Below are 21,466 nucleotides of genomic sequence, written 5' to 3'. Positions count from 1 at the left end.
AACACATGCTGTAATGCTGTATTTTATTTGTTAGTGTATTTTTCTGATCTCTCAAAACATCTCTCTTGTAATGCTGATGAAACAATTTTGATTTTAGAAATAATATTGTGTGTGATTATTTTGTCTGAGAAATAAAAATATTGTGTTGTAAATGAAATATTGTGCAGGGATACATAAAGTCAAAGGGCAACACGTTTGTTATTATTTAAAAGAACTAAAACATTCTGACTGTATTGATACAGCTGACTTTCTTTGTCTGCAGCATCCCTCCCCCCTCTGCTTCCTTTCTCTCATGCGCGTTCGCATGGACAGTGACCTGCCTCATGGAGCTGCGTTGCCATGGTGACGTGATGTCTTTTCGCTGGAGTACAGTGTACTCTAAAGCCAGCCCCACCCCTGGACCCCCTCCTCCACTACACAGTGCAGTACCCGCAGCTTGCAGACATCATACGAGCCCTTCCCTGAAAAATATAACTGTTTACTTTGCTTTACAAGGGCTGAGAATGAAAAAAAAGGTGCTTGAATTTTAAAAACAGATTTGTATCATTGCTGGAGAGACAGGAATTAGGCGGAGGTGATGCGGAATGCGGCAGCCTACATGCACGCGCACGCACAGGATACGTTTGGCCTACATCCAGAACCAATACGTAGCAGAAGCAGGTGGGAGGGGGTCGCGCACACTCTTGGTTGTAATGTGGGTCAGCTTGTTTCCTAGAGGCCGTTATTAGAGTCGTCATGTATTTTTCCTGTCATGGTTTTCATCCGGATGTCCACATGCACTGCTGCAGTGCGGAAAGGCTGCTGCAAAGGCTGCTGCTACCAGGCAGAACTGTGTGTGTGACCAATGCAGAGCTGCGATATGAGTGGGCTCATGTGAGCAGCACTTGCCGGTTTAATCCAGGAGATGTCGCTGTTCACCTCTGCAATAGGAGTAGGGTTGTGGGAGTGCGCTGAACAGACATCATAGAGTTTAAGCAGATAGATTGTGAATGTCAGCAGCTTCTTTAGCACCAACACAATAAAAGAGGTAAAGCTGAATTCAGTCTGGACTCAGTTGACACACGTTAAGTTCGTTCCTCAGTGCTCATTATTAGCATCATCGCACAGTCTCTTGCTCATATCACAGCCTGTCAGCTGGAGACACAAAACAATGACACTTGTCAAGAGAATGTAAAAATTCATATGGAAAATAGAACATGTATATATAGGTGAATTACTAATGAATAAATGTGTATTTGTATTTGAACGTAACTTTTCATAATTATTGCTAAACTGCATCACTCTCTACAGACCCACATCATTCTTCTTACTGTGGGTAAAAAAATAAAAATGCTCCTTTAAATCTGTCTTTAGATTGTTTCATTTTAACACACTAAGTTGTCATTAGACAAGACATGTGTTGGTAATATCTATAGGTGGGAATAGACATCATAAAACAATGGGATAAAATATAAAATAAGTGACATTTTGACTTTATGGAGAGATAAACTTACCCCTCAGGTTGGAAATATTAATATTAATATTACTTTTCAGTGTCGGCTTGTAAGAGCCAGACTTAAATACAGAGCTGAATGTCAAAATAAGATATTTTGTTATTGTAACTTCGGCTTTGAGCATCTTATGTGGAATAGTTTTTTTAAACAAAATCACACAGGCTAAACTAAAAGCATCGCAGCAGTGACAATGGGTGGTGCTGTTACACCACATATATTCACAATGGTTGCGTCTGTGGGAGAGGCACATCTTGTTTTAAATGTGCAAAGAGACCGAGTGACAGAACGGGCTGAACAGCCTTCATCCTTCTGCTAGAAACGATGGTTCCCGCGGAGCTTTGTTTTTTATTCTCCATAAGAAAAAACTGAAAATTCCATACGAGTTTTGTTAACGGATTTAAGACCAGCGATTAAATCAAACAATGGCGATAACGCACAGCAAAGGACAACGACTGGATGTGTGGATTTTCTTTTGTCTGACGCTGCTGGTTGTGATGAAACTGGAGGGAATCTCTGCTCAAATCCGGTATTCTATCCAGGAAGAAGTGAAATTAGCGACGCCAGTGGGAAACGTTGCCAAAGACCTTGGATTAGATCTTGGACGACTGGTGGAAAGAAACCTTCGTGTCGTGTCAGGAACAAAGCAGGATCTGTTTAAGGTAAATGCCAGAGATGGGGTTTTGTTGGTAAACCAGAGAGTGGACAGAGAGGAGCTGTGCGCAAAAACCGCTCCGTGCGTCACAAATCTGAAAGCAGTGGTCGAAAATCCCCTCGAGATGCATCAAGTAATAGTTGAAATAATCGATGTAAACGACAACTCGCCGAAATTTCCTGAAGAGAACTACACATTGGAGGTACTGGAGTCCGCCGTGGTTGGATCTCGATTTCAAATGGAAGGAGCCCACGACTTGGATGTTGGCATGAATTCCTTACAGTCATATAAGCTGAACCACAACCAGTATTTTCGCCTGGAAACAGAGGAATCCGGGGAGGACGGAAAAGTGCCGTTCCTGATTTTACAACGACCGCTGGACAGAGAACACGCAGCTCAACACTGGTTACAATTAACAGCTTCTGATGGAGGGAAACCATCGAAATCTGGCACAATTAATATCACCGTTATTGTGTCTGACGTAAATGACAACCCACCCGTGTGTCATAAACAAAAATACACCGTAACAATAAAGGAAGACGCGCCTGCAGGGACATTTCTTCTGACAGTAAATGCAACTGACTCGGATGAGGGAATGAACGGTGAGGTCGAATATTCTCTGAGGAGTAAACTCAGAGGCTTGTCTTCTGAGCCGTTTGATTTGGATAGTAGAACTGGCAGACTAACAGTGAAAGGAGGCCTCGATTACGAAGAGAAGCAGGTCTATGAGATTAAGGTCCTGGCTGCAGACAAAGGTGCAGTGTCTCTGTCCACACACTGCAACGTGGTGGTTAGAGTGGAAGACGTGAATGATAACCATCCGGAAATAGAGATCACGTCCCTCTCCAGTCGCATTCCAGAGGACGCACCTCTTGGAACAGTGGTGGCGTTGATGGGTGTGACGGACTTGGACTCAGGTGTGAATGGACAGGTCGTGTGCAGTGTGCCTGGACATTTACCCTTTGACTTAAAGCCATCCCCTGACGGACAGTCGTACTCTTTGATCACCAAGGCCTACCTGGATAAGGAAACAATGCACATGTATGAGATCACGATAACAGCTAAAGATTTAGGGAGCCCCGCTCTGTCATCTACCAAGGTGATACAGGTGGATGTGCTAGATGTCAATGATAACAGTCCTTTGTTCACTGAGAGCCCATACACTTTTTATGTGCCTGAAAATAACAAGGCTGGAATGTCCATTTTTTCAGTGCGTGCAACTGATGCTGATGGAGGTGAAAATGCAGCAGTCACATATTCATTAGACCGGAAGAGTCCAGGTCCCACTGTAACCTCCTTTTTAAATATAAACGAAGCCAATGGCACGATTTCAGCGCTGAAAAGCTTCGACTTTGAAACAGTGAAAACGTTCAAGTTCCACGTTGTTGCCTCAGATTCTGGAACTCCGTCACTGAGCAGCAACGTCACAGTGAACGTGTTCATTCTGGATCAGAACGACAACGCTCCAGTCATCCTGTATCCAGTCAGCTCCAACGGTTCTGCTGAAGGTGTGGAGGAGATTCCCCGCAATGTGAACGCAGGACACTTGGTGACTAAAGTCAGAGCCTATGACGCTGATATAGGATATAACGGCTGGTTACTGTTTTCACTGCAGGAAGTTACTGACCACAGTCTCTTTGGTTTGGACCGCTATACAGGACAGATCAGAACACTTCGCTCATTCACAGAGACAGACGAGGCTGAGCACAAACTGCTCATACTGGTCAAAGACAATGGGAACGTGTCACTCTCAGCAACAGCTACTGTCATTGTCAAAGTTGTGGAGCCCAAAGAAGCTTTTGCTGATTCTGATGTGAAAAGTTCAACAAAAGCAGATGAGGACAATAATGTGACTTTTTACCTGATGATAACTTTGGGCTCAGTTTCAGCTCTTTTTCTCATCAGTATCATCGTGCTGATTTCAATGCAGTGCTCAAAGTCCACAGACTTCACTTCTAAATATCTACAAGAGCCCAATTATGATGGGACACTGTGTCACAGCATCCAGTACAGATCTGGAGACAAACGCTACATGTTAGTTGGACCCAGGATGAGTATAGGATCTACTATAGTCCCAGGAAGCCATGCCAATACTCTAGTGCTGCCTGACAGGAGAGGGACTTCAGGAGAGGTAAATATATATTTTTTTACTATAACCTCATATGCTTTGACACGCTATGTTGAACTGTGGTTCATATGTAAGCAGCTGCATGTTTCCCTTCTTCTTTTTCTTCTTCTTCTTCCTCTTTGCTTTTCTGAGTGAGAAATGGCGCTGTTCGTGGTGCTGAAATAATCCCTATGTGTTTTCACTATTACTTGATCTAATTATTTCTCCTTATTGGCAACACAACGACTGCAGAATGATCTATAACCACTCGAGCTGAGTTCCATACATGTATGTGAAGTCACGTGACTAGAATTAGTCAAAGCTAATCCCTGTATCGAACAACATGGACGTGTGGGGCAGAGTGACAGTGTGTGTCTCCACTTCTAGTCTGCCTCGAATACAGATACCACGAGATATTAGAGCAAATTTTACGACCATAACTTGTCCCATCTATTGACAGTATCTACTGAAGGAAGTCAGAAGTGAAGTAAAACACTTGATTTCGTATCGTATTGAAGCCCAGTGGCCAGATGATGTCAGTGTGGCCTCGGTAATGGTTGTGTTGCTTATCCTGCACTGGCCCTGCCCATGTCCAGATCATCTCAGATGAAGGGTATACTTGCGGAGTGCACATCGTAGATTTTGCATTACTCGTGAAAAGCGGTTCATATATGTGTGTGGGGGTGTTTCTGTTTGAAAATGCTGTAATTTATCTAATTTTGCTGATTCGATGAACAACTGGATCGCTGTATTTACGTCAAATAAAGCCGCTTTTTTGCTTCACAATGGGATATCGAGGACAAAGGAGCCGAGTGAACTGCTGGTGGATTTTGTTGCTGTGCTTTGAGGAGGGGATTTGGGCTCAGCTAAGATACTCAGTTCCAGAAGAAGTACAAGTGGGATCCCCTGTTGGAAATGTCGCTAAGGATTTGGGGCTTGACACCAGCACTTTGACAGACAGGAGGTTCCGCGTCGTTTCCGGTCCAAATCACGCTCTATTTCAATTGAATCAGAACAATGGAGTGTTGTATGTAGGGGAAATTATGGACCGCGAAGAAATCTGCGATGGAACAAAGGTTTGTTTAATAAACCTGAAAATTGTTGTCGAGAGCCCACTGGAAATACATTATGTTAGTGTTGAAATAAGGGATGTTAATGACCATTCACCGACCTTTCCGGAAAGCGAGCAGCGACTGGAAATAGCAGAGCACACTCCCCCAGGTACTCGTTTCCAAATCCATGCCGCCAGAGACCCTGACGTCGGTACACAGTCGGTGCGATTATATAAATTGAACCAAAATGAATTTTTTGATACAGAGGTGAGGGACAGCGAGGGGGACAAGATCCCGTTTTTAGTGCTGAAAAAGCCTTTGGACAGGGAGCAAAAGGCAGAACATCATTTAACATTGACGGCTATTGATGGGGGCAGTCCGGCCAAATCTGGGAGTCTTAATTTAACAATCACTGTACTAGATGTAAATGATAATCGCCCTGTGTTCAGCAAAGACACTTATAGCGTGTCGTTGGATGAAAATGCGCCGATAGGAACTCTTGTAATACAACTGAACGCTACGGATTTGGATGAGGGTTTGAACAGCGTGATTGAATACACGTTTGGAAAAACACAAAAGAAGAAAGTGCAAGAGACATTTGAATTAGATAGCGTCACTGGTGAGATTCGAGTGAAAGGAAAAGTGGACTTTGAGGACACGGAAATTTACAGATTAGACTTGCAGGCTTCAGATAAAGGGCAGCTACCCTGGACGGCTGGAAGCAGAGTTGTGATAAAAATTAAAGATGTGAACGATAATCAGCCAGATATTGAAGTGACATCACTGTCCAACGTTGTCCCCGAGGATTCAAAGCCTGGCACCGTTATCTCCCTTATTAGTGTCACGGACAGAGACTCAGGTGTTAATGGAAAAGTTATTTGTAAAATCTCAGACAATGTTCCGTTTGATTTGACGCCATCCATCGAGGAAAACATGTACTCTCTTGTCACAAAAGGGCGTTTAGATCGAGAAACTGTGTCCGATTATGACATCACAATAACAGCTACTGACTGTGGTGAACCTCCACTTTCCTCATCAAAAACCTTACGTGTTCAGGTGTCAGATGTTAATGATAACAAACCAGTTTTTAGTCACAATCCATATGAACTTTATCTGGTAGAAAACAATGCCCCGGGCGCCTCCATATTTTCTGTGACTGCTGCGGATAATGATCTAAATGAAAATGCAGTAATAATATACCACATTGTGAGAGGTGATGGGCTGCAGGGTGATGCGACATCGTTCCTGAATGTAAACTCGGAAAACGGAGAAATATCCGCGCTGAAAAGTTTCGACTTTGAAACAGTGAAAACGTTCAAGTTCCACGTTGTTGCGTCAGATTCTGGAACTCCGTCACTGAGCAGCAACGTCACAGTGAACGTGTTCATTCTGGATCAGAACGACAACGCTCCAGTCATCCTGTATCCAGTCAGCTCCAACGGTTCAGCTGAAGGTGTGGAGGAGATTCCCCGCAATGTGAACGCAGGACACTTGGTGACTAAAGTCAGAGCCTATGACGCTGATATAGGATATAACGGCTGGTTACTGTTTTCACTGCAGGAAGTCACTGACCACAGTCTCTTTGGTTTGGACCGCTATACAGGACAGATCAGAACACTTCGCTCATTCACAGAGACAGACGAGGCTGAGCACAAACTGCTCATACTGGTCAAAGACAATGGGAACGTTTCACTCTCAGCAACAGCTACTGTCATTGTCAAAGTTGTGGAGCCCAAAGAAGCTTTTGCAGCTTCTGATGTGAAAAGTTCAACAAAAGCAGATGAGGACAATAATGTGACTTTTTACCTGATGATAACTTTGGGCTCAGTTTCAGCTCTTTTTCTCATCAGTATCATCGTGCTGATTTCAATGCAGTGCTCAAAGTCCACAGACTTCACTTCTAAATATCTACAAGAGCCCAATTATGATGGGACACTGTGTCACAGCATCCAGTACAGATCTGGAGACAAACGCTACATGTTAGTTGGACCCAGGATGAGTATAGGATCTACTATAGTCCCAGGAAGCCATGCCAATACTCTAGTGCTGCCTGACAGGAGGGGGACTTCTGGAGAGGTAAGCCTATGTTTTGATTTCGAATTAATGAATAGTTTTCATCCATAAGAATTCACTCTGGGTTTGTAAAGAATATTTCTTCGTAAAATTAATACAATTACCACTATAATCAATGAAAATAATTATATTCCTTGCTGTTTTAATTTAAGCGTTTTCTCAATGTTTGGTATTTCTCTCTTAGAAAATTAAAACGTGCTGGCTACTACAATGACACAATGTTTAAATGTGCTGAATTGTATTTGTGGTGTAATTGGTCTAACTGGTAATTTTACCTTGGTATTTGAGTTTCAGTTCGAATATGTATTTTGAATCAATAGCTTTAAAACTAAACACTTCACGGCGCTGTCCATGGTGCTGACACTGAGTCACGCTACGTCGTAGTGGAGGAGTGTCAAGGAAGAAAGTTTTAATGGTTTGTGTATTTCATCTATGAATTTCAAAGAGCAAAGTTGTGGCTTGTATTTTTAGAGATTTACTACTTCCTGTGTTTTCTTACACACCACAGTAGTGGGTCAATACAAATCTGAACGCATCTTCTCAAGCTTTCCCAGGAATTCCTGGAAAAAATTTTGTTTGTATACAATGGCAATTAGATTGGAGTGTGGTGGACATTGTGTCCATAATGTAATTTACAATACGTCTATCACACCACAGTTTCAATCTTGGACTGCGGAAACACATTACCATCTTCGTTTATGAGCCGGGTTAGAAACTGGTCATATTGTGCACTATCCACGAGGTGTCAGTGTCATATCAGCATACATTGTTGCGTTATGGAGATGGCCCTGCCCCTTCCAGAGAGGTTTTGTTCTGATCGACAGACAGAACGCTGTAAAACCTTCCACACAAACGACTGATGCCGTTACGCACAGAGTGAGGCTGGAAATATGGGAGACGGTTCCTCAGCGTACTTTGTGTTTTAGACGATTTCCTCCTTCAAAAGTACCTTTGAGTGGATACAACAATAACAACAGTCATCTGAGCTGAGGCGATGGGACAAAGACGAGGAATACACGCATGGTGGGTGTCATTTCGTTTTTCTGTGATGCTGAGCTGCGTAATGCGGGTTTCAGCTCAGATCAAATATTCTGTTCCAGAGGAAGTGAAGGTTGGATCTATTGTTGGAAATGTCGCAAAGGATCTAGGACTCGACATCACTTCATTGGATGAAAGACGCTTTCGTATCGTCTCCGGAACAGGAGATTCTCAGTTTGAAGTACATCAGAACAATGGCGTGTTGTACGTGCGTAAAAGCATCGACCGGGAGGAGCTCTGTGAAAGCGCTTCGCCGTGTGTAGTAAACCTGAAAATGGTCGCTGAGAATCCTATGGAAATACATTATGTGGCAGTGGAAATCATTGATGTAAACGATCATACCCCAAGTTTTCAGGAGGAAGAAAAAAAATTAGAAATCCCTGAGTCCACTCTCCTTGGCCGACGCTTCCAATTACCAACTGCTCGTGATCCCGATGTTGGCACCAATACAGTACGTGTGTATAAATTAAACCACAACGAATATTTTAGTATAAGAGAGAGAGGAGATGACAAGATACCATTCTTAGTTTTACAAAAATCTCTAGATCGAGAAAAACACAATGAGCACAAACTGATACTGACAGCGGTTGATGGTGGAAATCCACTGAGATCAGGGACTCTTAATGTCACAGTCGTCGTCCTCGATTCAAATGATAATCATCCTATATTTAGCCAAGAAGAGTATTCAGTAACAATACCTGAAAATGTCAAAGCTGAAACAAGTGTAATTACAGTAACAGCAACTGATCTGGATGAAGGTGCAAATGGAGATATTGAATATTTTTTCGGCAGCGAACTTGACTCGAAAATATACGACACGTTTATCTTAAATAAAGACACCGGTGAAATCCGGGTAAAGGGAGAAATTGACTTTGAAAAGAATGAGGTTTTTAAGTTAAATGTCCATGCCACTGACAAAGGACAACCTCCAATGAGCACTGATTGCAGAGTGATAATCAAAGTTCTGGACGAAAATGACAACAAACCTGAGATAGAGGTGACGTCGCTGTCAAAGATGGTATCTGAAGACTCAAAACCCGGGACGGTGGTTTCTCTCATTAGTATTTCTGACAGAGACGCTGGTTTAAACGGAAAAGTGATATGTAGTCTTTCAGATAATGTGTCATTCGAATTAAAACCGTCATTTCAAGATAATATGTACTCGTTAGTTTTGAAAAATCGCTTGGATCGAGAAAAGGTGTCACATTATGACATTGAACTAACTGCGACAGACTGTGGGCAGCCCCCTCTGTCTACATTCAAAACTCTGAGTATTGATGTATCAGACGTGAATGATAACAACCCAGAGTTTCTGCAGAATCCAATCGAACTTTATCTGGTGGAAAATAACGTGCCAGGAAATATTATATTTTCTGTGACAGCTTCGGATAAAGACTTGAATGAAAACGCAGCTTTAACTTATCATATTGTGAGAGAGGAAGGTACTCAAGTTAAAAATGCAGCATTTTTAAGTATCAACTCAGATAATGGACAAATATCAGCGCTGAAAAGTTTCGACTTTGAAACGGTGAAAACTTTCAAGTTCCACGTTGTAGCGTCAGATTCTGGAACTCCGTCACTGAGCAGCAACGTCACAGTGAACGTGTTCATTCTGGATCAGAACGACAACGCTCCAGTCATCCTGTATCCAGTCAGCTCCAACGGCTCTGCTGAAGGTGTGGAGGAGATTCCCCGCAATGTGAACGCAGGACACTTGGTGACTAAAGTCCGAGCCTATGACGCTGATATAGGATATAACGGCTGGTTACTGTTTTCACTGCAGGAAGTTACTGACCACAGTCTCTTTGGTTTGGACCGCTATACAGGACAGATCAGAACACTTCGCTCATTCACAGAGACAGACGAGGCTGAGCACAAACTGCTCATACTGGTCAAAGACAATGGGAACGTGTCACTCTCAGCAACAGCTACTGTCATTGTCAAAGTTGTGGAGCCCAAAGAAGCTTTTGCTGCTTCTGATGTGAAAAGTTCAACAAAAGCAGATGAGGACAATAATGTGACTTTTTACCTGATGATAACCTTGGGCTCAGTTTCAGCTCTTTTTCTCATCAGTATCATCGTGCTGATTTCAATGCAGTGCTCAAAGTCCACAGACTTCACTTCTAAATATCTACAAGAGCCCAATTATGATGGGACACTGTGTCACAGCATCCAGTACAGATCTGGAGACAAACGCTACATGTTAGTTGGACCACGGATGAGTATAGGATCTACTATAGTCCCAGGAAGCCATGCCAATACTCTAGTGCTGCCTGACAGGAGGGGGACATCTGGAGAGGTAAGAGCTTAAATAATAATAAGAGATTTTGCACACATGGAACGCTGTGTTATTGATTTGTGTTGAATAGGATGTTTCCCTCATATCACTACTCAGGCATATCATTCACTGAACACTACAAAACCGTTTAAAACAATCTCAACCCCTCTGTAAATACTGATAATAAATTCAATGGTTTTATTTGAAACATTTACTCTGACTTAATTAAGAGAAACAATAATCACAGAAATTCATCACTTTTTAGAGCAGTATATGTCATTTTTCAAAACAATGTATCAAAAGATTTTAGATCTTTGATGCATTTTTGTTTGAAATAAGAAAATATACGTCTACCTTTTCCACACTACCCTCACCATTTGTTTGTTACTGTCAACCCTGATAAACACCAATCATCTATGAAATAGTTCATATCCTTTGATCTGATCGCAGTCAATGTCCAGAAATACTTTTGCTCGAGATAAACTGTTTGATATATTGAGTAAATATTCTTTTAAATCCTGAAATACAAATAAGTTGTTGCTGAATCCTTTGTTCGTGAGAGTAATGTGGATGAGTTAAGAGTTCTATCACCATGGTAGAACGCCTGAATTTGGTCTCTGTCTATGGTGCTGAAAAGTATTTTCTTTTTGTTGTTACGTGAAACATGGCGCACAAACAAATACGAATAGAAGCCTACATTTTGCAAGTCCACTAACTGCACGTAATTTTAACATCTTCAAGTAAGAAGCTCTTCCTATGGTTCATCTGAAGACATTCTGCTCGGATTGTATGTAAATGAAAACCTTAAATAATGAATTTTAAATCTTGATTGTATGTAAGAGCCGCAATGGATTGAGTTTGTTTGTCCCATCATATTGGAGGATGTATATCCTACTTATCTAATGACCTCTGGGTGTCAGTATTAGTCTTCATAGGGAAATCTTACGGTACCGTGTCCCTCCCCTCACAAAGCTTTTGTTTGCTCACTGAAAGGCACAGGACACAGTTGAATCAAGCTCGTCAAACGATGGGATCTTGCTGAATTTTTCACTATGCGACACACTGATGGTTGCATATAGTAAACCATTTTTGCAGTAAAGGGATTTTGTGTGTTTATATTTTGCTGGAAAACGATGGAGACTAAAGCACAGGCTCGAACAAGGAAATACACCGGCTTCTCTTTTTATTTGGCTCTACTGTTGTTTGTCGGAAAACGAGCTTTGGCAGAAATAAGGTACTCGATTCCGGAGGAGGTAAAAGACGGAACTGTCGTCGGAAATGCTGCGAAGGATCTTGGCCTTGACATTAATTCTCTGTTTGAAAGACGGTTCCGTGTTGTTTCTGAATCTAAGGAGACGTTTTTTGATGTAAACCAGGACAATGGGGCTCTGTATGTTCATAAGAAAATCGACAGAGAGGAGCTCTGTCAGGGCAGCGGTGCTTGTTTAATAGAGCTAAAGATCCTCGTTGAAAACCCTTTGGAAATACACTACGTGGTTGTAGAAATTACTGATGTGAATGATCACGCTCCCAGTTTTCCTGAAAAACACCAGATATTTGAAATAGGTGAACAAACCTTGCCAGGAAAGCGGTTTCAGTTGCACCCGGCTCGTGACCCGGATGCTGGAATTAATTCGATTCGCACATACACTTTATCGTCAAATGATCACTTCACGATAGATATTCGTCAAAGCGACGAGGATAAAATACCATTTTTAGTGCTGAAAAAGTCACTGGACAGAGAACAAGCGAGCAAACACCTGCTTTTTATTACAGCTACTGACGGAGGTAAACCTCCGAGATCAGGTGCACTTAACGTTTCCATTATTGTTCTGGATACTAACGACAATCGCCCTGTATTTAGTCAAGAGATTTACCAAATTGAAATACAAGAAAATGTTCCAGTCGGTACGTCAGTAATAAAAATAAATGCGACGGACCCAGATGAAGGCAGCGGTGGAAAGATTGAATACAACCTTGGAAAAACTCTGAAGAAAAAAGTCTATGACATCTTTGAATTGGACAAATTAACTGGAGAGATCAGAGTAAAGGGAGAAGTGGACTATGAAGAAAACGACGTCTATAAACTTGACATTGAGGCATCCGATAAAGGAACACCTCCACTGACAGGTGAGTGTAGAGTCATTATTAAAATTAAAGACGTCAACGATAATCCACCGGAAATAGAAGTGACGTCACTGTCAAATACCGTGTCAGAAGACTCGAAACCTGGAACTGTTATTTCACTTCTTAGTGTGCGGGACAAAGACTCAAATGTAAATGGAAAAATAGTTTCAAGCATAACCTCTGACGTTCCGTTTCAGTTACAGCCGTCGTACAAAGAGAACACTTATTCAGTTATTACTAAGAATTTATTAGATCGAGAGCAGGTGTCACATTATGAAATAACAATAAAAGCTACCGACGGTGGTGACCCTCCCTTGTCCACCTTTAAAACTCTAAATATTCAGATATCAGACGTTAATGACAACAGTCCTCAATTCTCCCAAAACCCATTACAGTTTTATCTGTCAGAAAATAATGTTGCTGGAAAATTGATTTTCTCTGTGAGTGCAACGGACAATGATTTAAATGACAATGCAGCTGTTTCGTATCATATTGTCAGAGAAGGAAGTAAAAATGATATAATGTCTTTCCTGAATGTAAATCCTGATAATGGACACATTACCGCACTAAAGAGTTTCGACTTTGAAACAGTGAAAACTTTCCAGTTCCACGTTGTCGCGTCAGATTCTGGAACTCCGTCACTGAGCAGCAACGTCACAGTGAACGTGTTCATTCTGGATCAGAACGACAACGCTCCAGTCATCCTGTATCCAGTCAGCTCCAACGGTTCTGCTGAAGGTGTGGAGGAGATTCCCCGCAATGTGAACGCAGGACACTTGGTGACTAAAGTCCGAGCCTATGACGCTGATATAGGATATAACGGCTGGTTACTGTTTTCACTGCAGGAAGTTACTGACCACAGTCTCTTTGGTTTGGACCGCTATACAGGACAGATCAGAACACTTCGCTCATTCACAGAGACAGACGAGGCTGAGCACAAACTGCTCATACTGGTCAAAGACAATGGGAACGTGTCACTCTCAGCAACAGCTACTGTCATTGTCAAAGTTGTGGAGCCCAAAGAAGCTTTTGCTGCTTCTGATGTGAAAAGTTCAACAAAAGCAGATGAGGACAATAATGTGACTTTTTACCTGATGATAACTTTGGGCTCAGTTTCAGCTCTTTTTCTCATCAGTATCATCGTGCTGATTTCAATGCAGTGCTCAAAGTCCACAGACTTCACTTCTAAATATCTACAAGAGCCCAATTATGATGGGACACTGTGTCACAGCATCCAGTACAGATCTGGAGACAAACGCTACATGTTAGTTGGACCCAGGATGAGTATAGGATCTACTATAGTCCCAGGAAACCATGCCAATACTCTAGTGCTGCCTGACAGGAGAGGGACATCTGGTGAGGTAAGACCACGTATCTCAATTTAAGAAAATGTTTAATGCTTTCACAAACTTATTTTGGTTAAAGATAGTATCCTCCTGAGTCAAATGATTTGAGAAACTTAAAATAATCAATGGTTACAGTAAAAGTAACCAAATGTTTTAATGGTCATTCTGCCTGCGGCTTCTAAGACATTATATTGCTGTCTGGCGTGTACTTGTGATACTCTTCACTCAATGGTCATTTTCAGTTTGGCATTTGAGTAGCAGTTGGAATATTTTTTAAACAATATTTTTAGGCTTCTCTTCAGAGGGATTCATGTAAAGTTAATGGCATTTTCCGCAGCGCTGTCCATGGTTCTGACACGGCGTTACTCTTGGTCACATTTTAAAGTCAGGATTTTATTGTCTTTTTAAAGTTGTATGTATTTATATCTCGGATTCTTATGGATGTAAAGAATTTACCTAGTGGTCTGTGTTTCAGCCCATTTTCTACAAATCACTGCGTATTACCTTCGCATCCGTCTTTTAAGAATCTGGTTGTATTTCCAGGATTCCAGTGGTTCAATTAAACAGACCTCACTCTCTTTGGTTTGATCTACTACAGATGTTCTAACCTTCATTCTCTTCATATTGCAAACTATTTCGGGTCATTAAGTCTGTAAACCCCTACATACTGGCGTGTGGTCGTAATTCTTTGGTCACGCTGTGGTGACGTCTACATTTGGTTTTATTATATCAGATAGAAGAGAGACCAAACTTCGTTTAATTTTATCGATTGAATGGTTTGTTAAGATTTGCGACATAACAGCACCAACGCTGTTGTGTACCCGATGATGATGAATGTTGATCCTAAGTATATTTGGATGTGTGAGACTAAATTTGACGCTTTCTGTTCTGTGGAGTCGTTTTTCTCCGCTTTATAGTGAATGTACACGTACATAATCCACTGGGTGTCAGTGTTACAGTACGGCATTGCAGAGGCTTCATTAATAGACTCTGCCCCTTTCAAAGACAGGTTTTTGTCTGCTCGGTCACAAAGGATGCCACATATTCGGATATTTTCTTTCCATCGTGCACAGGCTTTTCTGAGACGTAATCTAAGGACGGCTGGGGTGTTTTAAGACTACGCTATTCGAGGATAATATTCTAAATGAATTACGCCAAAGGAGAGGAAGGATAAAGAGGCAGAATGATTTCTTGGTCGCGTCCCCTGCTTTTCTCTCTGCTGTTTTGCTTTGGCGAGCTGATCTTCGCCCAGATAAAATACTCGACACCGGAGGAGGTCAAAGTGGGAGCTGTTGTTGGAAACGTGGCCAAAGATTTGGGCCTGGACGTCAGCACCTTGATTAACAGACGATTCCGTATCGTGTCTGGAGCTCAGGACGCGCTGTTTGAGGTAAACCCGAACAATGGGGTTCTGTATGTTCACAAGAATCTCGACCGAGAACTGCTGTGCGATAGAAACGCTGCCTGTTCGATAGATGTGAAAATCGTTATTGAAAATCCGCTGGAAATTCATTATGTCACTGTGGAAATAACGGATGCAAACGACCACGCACCGAGTTTTACCGAGAAAGAAAAGGTAATTGAAATAGCAGAGACGACGTTAACAGGGGCCCGGTTTCAGTTACCGGGCGCACGTGATCCTGATGTGGGAATTAATTCTGTGCAGCGTTATAAACTCAGTCAGAACGGTGATTTTCATCTAGAAATTCGAGATAGGGAAGAGGACAAAATCCCATTCTTAGTGTTACAGAGGCAGTTGGACCGAGAGCAGAAAACAAACCACAGCTTGGTTTTAACCGCTATAGATGGAGGGACACCAGCAAAATCTGCATTTCTTAATCTCACCATAAAGGTTCTCGACAACAATGATAACAGGCCAATTTTTTCGAAAGAGGTTTACTCTGTGATGTTACAGGAAAATGTTGCTTTGGGTACAGTTGTAATAAAAGTACAAGCAACTGATCTAGATGAAGGAACTAATGGGTATGTGGAATATGCCTTCGGTGGTGATATTAATTCTAAGGTGTTGGAGCTGTTTAGCCTCAATAGAAACACAGGTGAAATACGAGTAAATGGAACAATTGACTATGAGACAGCTAATATTTTTAAGTTAGATGTCCAGGCCTCTGATAAAGGTCAGCCGCCGATGACAACAGACTGTCGAGTACAAATAAAGATTCAAGATGTGAATGACAATAAACCAGGGATAGAGGTGACGTCAATATCCAACATGGTCCCAGAAGATTCAAAACATGGGACCGTGATTTCCCTCATCAGTGTCACAGACCTTGATTCTGGCCTGAATGGAAAAGTCATATGCAGTCTGACAGGGAATGTGCCATTCGAATTAAAACCATCTTTTAAAGAAAACATGTATTCATTAGTGACAAAAGAAATGCTAGACAGAGAAACTGTGTCACATTATGACATAACAATAACAGCTACCGACTGTGGAGAGCCTCCGCTTTCCACGTTCAAAACTTTGAGTATTGAAGTTTCAGATGTCAATGATAACGCTCCACAGTTCCCACACAGTCCCCTGGCGTTATATCTGATGGAAAACAATGCACCTGGCGCATTGATATTTTCTGTCAGTGCATTTGATAAAGACTTAAACGACAATGCAGCAGTGTCCTATCAAATTGGAAGGGGGGGTGTCCATAATGATATGGCCTCTTTTCTGAATATAAATTCCGATAATGGACACATTTCCGCGCTGAAAAGTTTTGACTTTGAAACAGTGAAAACCTTCAAGTTCCATGTTGTAGCGTCAGATTCTGGAACTCCGTCACTGAGCAGCAACATCACAGTGAACGTGTTCATTCTGGATCAGAACGACAACGCTCCAGTCATCCTGTATCCAGTCAGCTCCAACGGTTCTGCTGAAGGTGTGGAGGAGATTCCCCGCAATGTGAACGCAGGACACTTGGTGACTAAAGTCAGAGCCTATGACGCTGATATAGGATATAATGGCTGGTTACTGTTTTCACTGCAGGAAGTTACTGACCACAGTCTCTTTGGTTTGGACCGCTATACAGGACAGATCAGAACACTTCGCTCATTCACAGAGACAGACGAGGCTGAGCACAAACTGCTCATACTGGTCAAAGACAATGGGAACGTGTCACTCTCAGCAACAGCTACTGTCATTGTCAAAGTTGTGGAGCCCAAAGAAGCTTTTGCTGCTTCTGATGTGAAAAGTTCAACAAAAGCAGATGAGGACAATAATGTGACTTTTTACCTGATGATAACTTTGGGCTCAGTTTCAGCTCTTTTTCTCATCAGTATCATCGTGCTGATTTCAATGCAGTGCTCAAAGTCCACAGACTTCACTTCTAAATATCTACAAGAGCCCAATTATGATGGGACACTGTGTCACAGCATCCAGTACAGATCTGGAGACAAACGCTACATGTTAGTTGGACCCAGGATGAGTATAGGATCTACTATAGTCCCAGGAAACCATGCCAATACTCTAGTGCTGCCTGACAGGAGAGGGACATCTGGTGAGGTAAGACCACGTATCTCAATTTAAGAAAATGTTTAATGCTTTCACAAACTTATTTTGGTTAAAGATAGTATCCTCCTGAGTCAAATGATTTGAGAAACTTAAAATAATCAATGGTTACAGTAAAAGTAACCAAATGTTTTAATGGTCATTCTGCCTGCGGCTTCTAAGACATTATATTGCTGTCTGGCGTGTACTTGTGATACTCTTCACTCAATGGTCATTTTCAGTTTGGCATTTGAGTAGCAGTTGGAATATTTTTTAAACAATATTTTTAGGCTTCTCTTCAGAGGGATTCATGTAAAGTTAATGGCATTTTCCGCAGCGCTGTCCATGGTTCTGACACGGCGTTACTCTTGGTCACATTTTAAAGTCAGGATTTTATTGTCTTTTTAAAGTTGTATGTATTTATATCTCGGATTCTTATGGATGTAAAGAATTTACCTAGTGGTCTGTGTTTCAGCCCATTTTCTACAAATCACTGCGTATTACCTTCGCATCCGTCTTTTAAGAATCTGGTTGTATTTCCAGGATTCCAGTGGTTCAATTAAACAGACCTCACTCTCTTTGGTTTGATCTACTACAGATGTTCTAACCTTCATTCTCTTCATATTGCAAATTATTTCGGGTCATTAAGTCTGTAAATCCCTACATACTGGCGTGTGGTCGTAATTCTTTGGTCACGCTGTGGTGACGTCTACATTTGGTTTTATTATATCAGATAGAAGAGAGACCAAACTTCGTTTAATTTTATCGATTGAATGGTTTGTTAAGATTTGCGACATAACAGCACCAACGCTGTTGTGTACCCGATGATGATGAATGTTGATCCTAAGTATATTTGGATGTGTGAGACTAAATTTGACGCTTTCTGTTCTGTGGAGTCGTTTTTCTCCGCTTTATAGTGAATGTACACGTACATAATCCACTGGGTGTCAGTGTTACAGTACGGCATTGCAGAGGCTTCATTAATAGACTCTGCCCCTTTCAAAGACAGGTTTTTGTCTGCTCGGTCACAAAGGATGCCACATATTCGGATATTTTCTTTCCATCGTGCACAGGCTTTTCTGAGACGTAATCTAAGGACGGCTGGGGTGTTTTAAGACTACGCTATTCGAGGATAATATTCTAAATGAATTACGCCAAAGGAGAGGAAGGATAAAGAGGCAGAATGATTTCTTGGTCGCGTCCCCTGCTTTTCTCTCTGCTGTTTTGCTTTGGCGAGCTGATCTTCGCCCAGATAAAATACTCGACACCGGAGGAGGTCAAAGTGGGAGCTGTTGTTGGAAACGTGGCCAAAGATTTGGGCCTGGACGTCAGCACCTTGATTAACAGACGATTCCGTATCGTGTCTGGAGCTCAGGACGCGCTGTTTGAGGTAAACCCGAACAATGGGGTTCTGTATGTTCACAAGAATCTCGACCGAGAACTGCTGTGCGATAGAAACGCTGCCTGTTCGATAGATGTGAAAATCGTTATTGAAAATCCGCTGGAAATTCATTATGTCACTGTGGAAATAACGGATGCAAACGACCACGCACCGAGTTTTACCGAGAAAGAAAAGGTAATTGAAATAGCAGAGACGACGTTAACAGGGGCCCGGTTTCAGTTACCGGGCGCACGTGATCCTGATGTGGGAATTAATTCTGTGCAGCGTTATAAACTCAGTCAGAACGGTGATTTTCATCTAGAAATTCGAGATAGGGAAGAGGACAAAATCCCATTCTTAGTGTTACAGAGGCAGTTGGACCGAGAGCAGAAAACAAACCACAGCTTGGTTTTAACCGCTATAGATGGAGGGACACCAGCAAAATCTGCATTTCTTAATCTCACCATAAAGGTTCTCGACAACAATGATAACAGGCCAATTTTTTCGAAAGAGGTTTACTCTGTGATGTTACAGGAAAATGTTGCTTTGGGTACAGTTGTAATAAAAGTACAAGCAACTGATCTAGATGAAGGAACTAATGGGTATGTGGAATATGCCTTCGGTGGTGATATTAATTCTAAGGTGTTGGAGCTGTTTAGCCTCAATAGAAACACAGGTGAAATACGAGTAAATGGAACAATTGACTATGAGACAGCTAATATTTTTAAGTTAGATGTCCAGGCCTCTGATAAAGGTCAGCCGCCGATGACAACAGACTGTCGAGTACAAATAAAGATTCAAGATGTGAATGACAATAAACCAGGGATAGAGGTGACGTCAATATCCAACATGGTCCCAGAAGATTCAAAACATGGGACCGTGATTTCCCTCATCAGTGTCACAGACCTTGATTCTGGCCTGAATGGAAAAGTCATATGCAGTCTGACAGGGAATGTGCCATTCGAATTAAAACCATCTTTTAAAGAAAACATGTATTCATTAGTGACAAAAGAAATGCTAGACAGAGAAACTGTGTCACATTATGACATAACAATAACAGCTACCGACTGTGGAGAGCCTCCGCTTTCCACGTTCAAAACTTTGAGTATTGAAGTTTCAGATGTCAATGATAACGCTCCACAGTTCCCACACAGTCCCCTGGCGTTATATCTGATGGAAAACAATGCACCTGGCGCATTGATATTTTCTGTCAGTGCATTTGATAAAGACTTAAACGACAATGCAGCAGTGTCCTATCAAATTGGAAGGGGGGGTGTCCATAATGATATGGCCTCTTTTCTGAATATAAATTCCGATAATGGACACATTTCCGCGCTGAAAAGTTTTGACTTTGAAACAGTGAAAACCTTCAAGTTCCATGTTGTAGCGTCAGATTCTGGAACTCCGTCACTGAGCAGCAACGTCACAGTGAACGTGTTCATTCTGGATCAGAACGACAACGCTCCAGTCATCCTGTATCCAGTCAGCTCCAACGGTTCTGCTGAAGGTGTGGAGGAGATTCCCCGCAATGTGAACGCAGGACACTTGGTGACTAAAGTCAGAGCCTATGACGCTGATATAGGATATAATGGCTGGTTACTGTTTTCACTGCAGGAAGTTACTGACCACAGTCTCTTTGGTTTGGACCGCTATACAGGACAGATCAGAACACTTCGCTCATTCACAGAGACAGACGAGGCTGAGCACAAACTGCTCATACTGGTCAAAGACAATGGGAACGTGTCACTCTCAGCAACAGCTACTGTCATTGTCAAAGTTGTGGAGCCCAAAGAAGCTTTTGTTGCTTCTGATGTGAAAAGTTCAACAAAAGCAGATGAGGACAGTAATGTGACTTTTTACCTGATGATAACTTTGGGCTCAGTTTCAGCTCTTTTTCTCATCAGTATCATCGTGCTGATTTCAATGCAGTGCTCAAAGTCCACAGACTTCACTGCTAAATATCTACAAGAGCCCAATTACGATGGGACACTGTGTCACAGCATCCAGTACAGATCTGGAGACAAACGCTACATGTTAGTTGGACCCAGGATGAGTATAGGATCTACTATAGTCCCAGGAAGCCATGCCAATACACTAGTGCTGCCTGACAGGAGAGGGACATCTGGAGAGGTAAGACACAAAGAAATCATGTGTTTTCAAGTGTATAGTTTTTTGCTTTTATTGTGGTCAAAGTTGTTTTGTATATATTCAAAAAAGTTCTTTGAGTTTCTTCCATCTCTTATTGTCTCACTGCTGATGGTTATAAATAGCAAAACACTTGATGTGAATAGACAGCTCTGTCTATAACAAAAATCTGCACTGTCATGTTCATGCACACTCATGAGAAATGTAATTTAAACACAAAAAGCTAAATGTCTGTGGAGTGGTCAGTTTGTATGGGCAGAATCTGATCATGGCTGCTG

The 21,466-nt window shown here is 41.9% G+C and overlaps 4 protein-coding genes across 6 annotated transcripts in view; all 4 read left to right on the top strand.

Moving 5' to 3' along the window:
- Window positions 1-1,758: 1,758 nt before the first annotated feature.
- Window positions 1,759-21,466, top strand: part of LOC109642908 (protocadherin alpha-C2-like) — a 167,555-nt gene continuing 147,847 nt past the window's right edge. The window contains exon 1 of one of the 3 annotated variants that reach the window (XM_069532013.1): window positions 1,759-4,276. In XM_069532013.1, the coding sequence (XP_069388114.1) occupies window positions 1,916-4,276 (2,361 nt within the window). In that variant the 5' untranslated portion in view covers window positions 1,759-1,915. Of the gene's footprint in view, window positions 4,277-15,170; window positions 17,678-18,665; window positions 21,174-21,466 lie in introns of those variants that run through there. The other 2 variants (XM_069532022.1, XM_069532021.1) reach the window with 2 other exon arrangements.
- On the top strand, window positions 4,872-7,428 carry LOC109642909 (protocadherin gamma-C3-like). The gene has a single exon (XM_020107855.2). It carries the CDS (start codon window positions 5,038-5,040, stop codon window positions 7,426-7,428), a length of 2,391 nt encoding a protein of 796 aa, XP_019963414.2. The 5' UTR covers window positions 4,872-5,037.
- Window positions 7,767-10,918, top strand: LOC109642910 (protocadherin alpha-8-like). Its single transcript, XM_020107856.2, has one exon. It carries the CDS (start codon window positions 8,372-8,374, stop codon window positions 10,724-10,726), a length of 2,355 nt encoding a protein of 784 aa, XP_019963415.2. The 5' UTR covers window positions 7,767-8,371; the 3' UTR covers window positions 10,727-10,918.
- Window positions 11,542-14,721, top strand: LOC109642911 (protocadherin alpha-8-like). The gene has a single exon (XM_020107858.2). It carries the CDS (start codon window positions 11,827-11,829, stop codon window positions 14,203-14,205), a length of 2,379 nt encoding a protein of 792 aa, XP_019963417.2. The 5' UTR covers window positions 11,542-11,826; the 3' UTR covers window positions 14,206-14,721.

The sequence above is a fragment of the Paralichthys olivaceus genome, chromosome 9, assembly GCF_024713975.1.
Source record: "Paralichthys olivaceus isolate ysfri-2021 chromosome 9, ASM2471397v2, whole genome shotgun sequence".
In the NCBI taxonomy this organism is placed as follows: domain Eukaryota; kingdom Metazoa; phylum Chordata; class Actinopteri; order Pleuronectiformes; family Paralichthyidae; genus Paralichthys; species Paralichthys olivaceus.
This window is presented reverse-complemented; position numbering and strand designations above follow the sequence as displayed.

Coding starts and splice junctions, on each gene's coding strand:
- LOC109642909 (XM_020107855.2), top strand. CDS start 5,038: ATGGGATATCGAGGACAAAGGAGCCGAGTGAACTGCTGGTGGATTTTG.
- LOC109642910 (XM_020107856.2), top strand. CDS start 8,372: ATGGGACAAAGACGAGGAATACACGCATGGTGGGTGTCATTTCGTTTT.
- LOC109642911 (XM_020107858.2), top strand. CDS start 11,827: ATGGAGACTAAAGCACAGGCTCGAACAAGGAAATACACCGGCTTCTCT.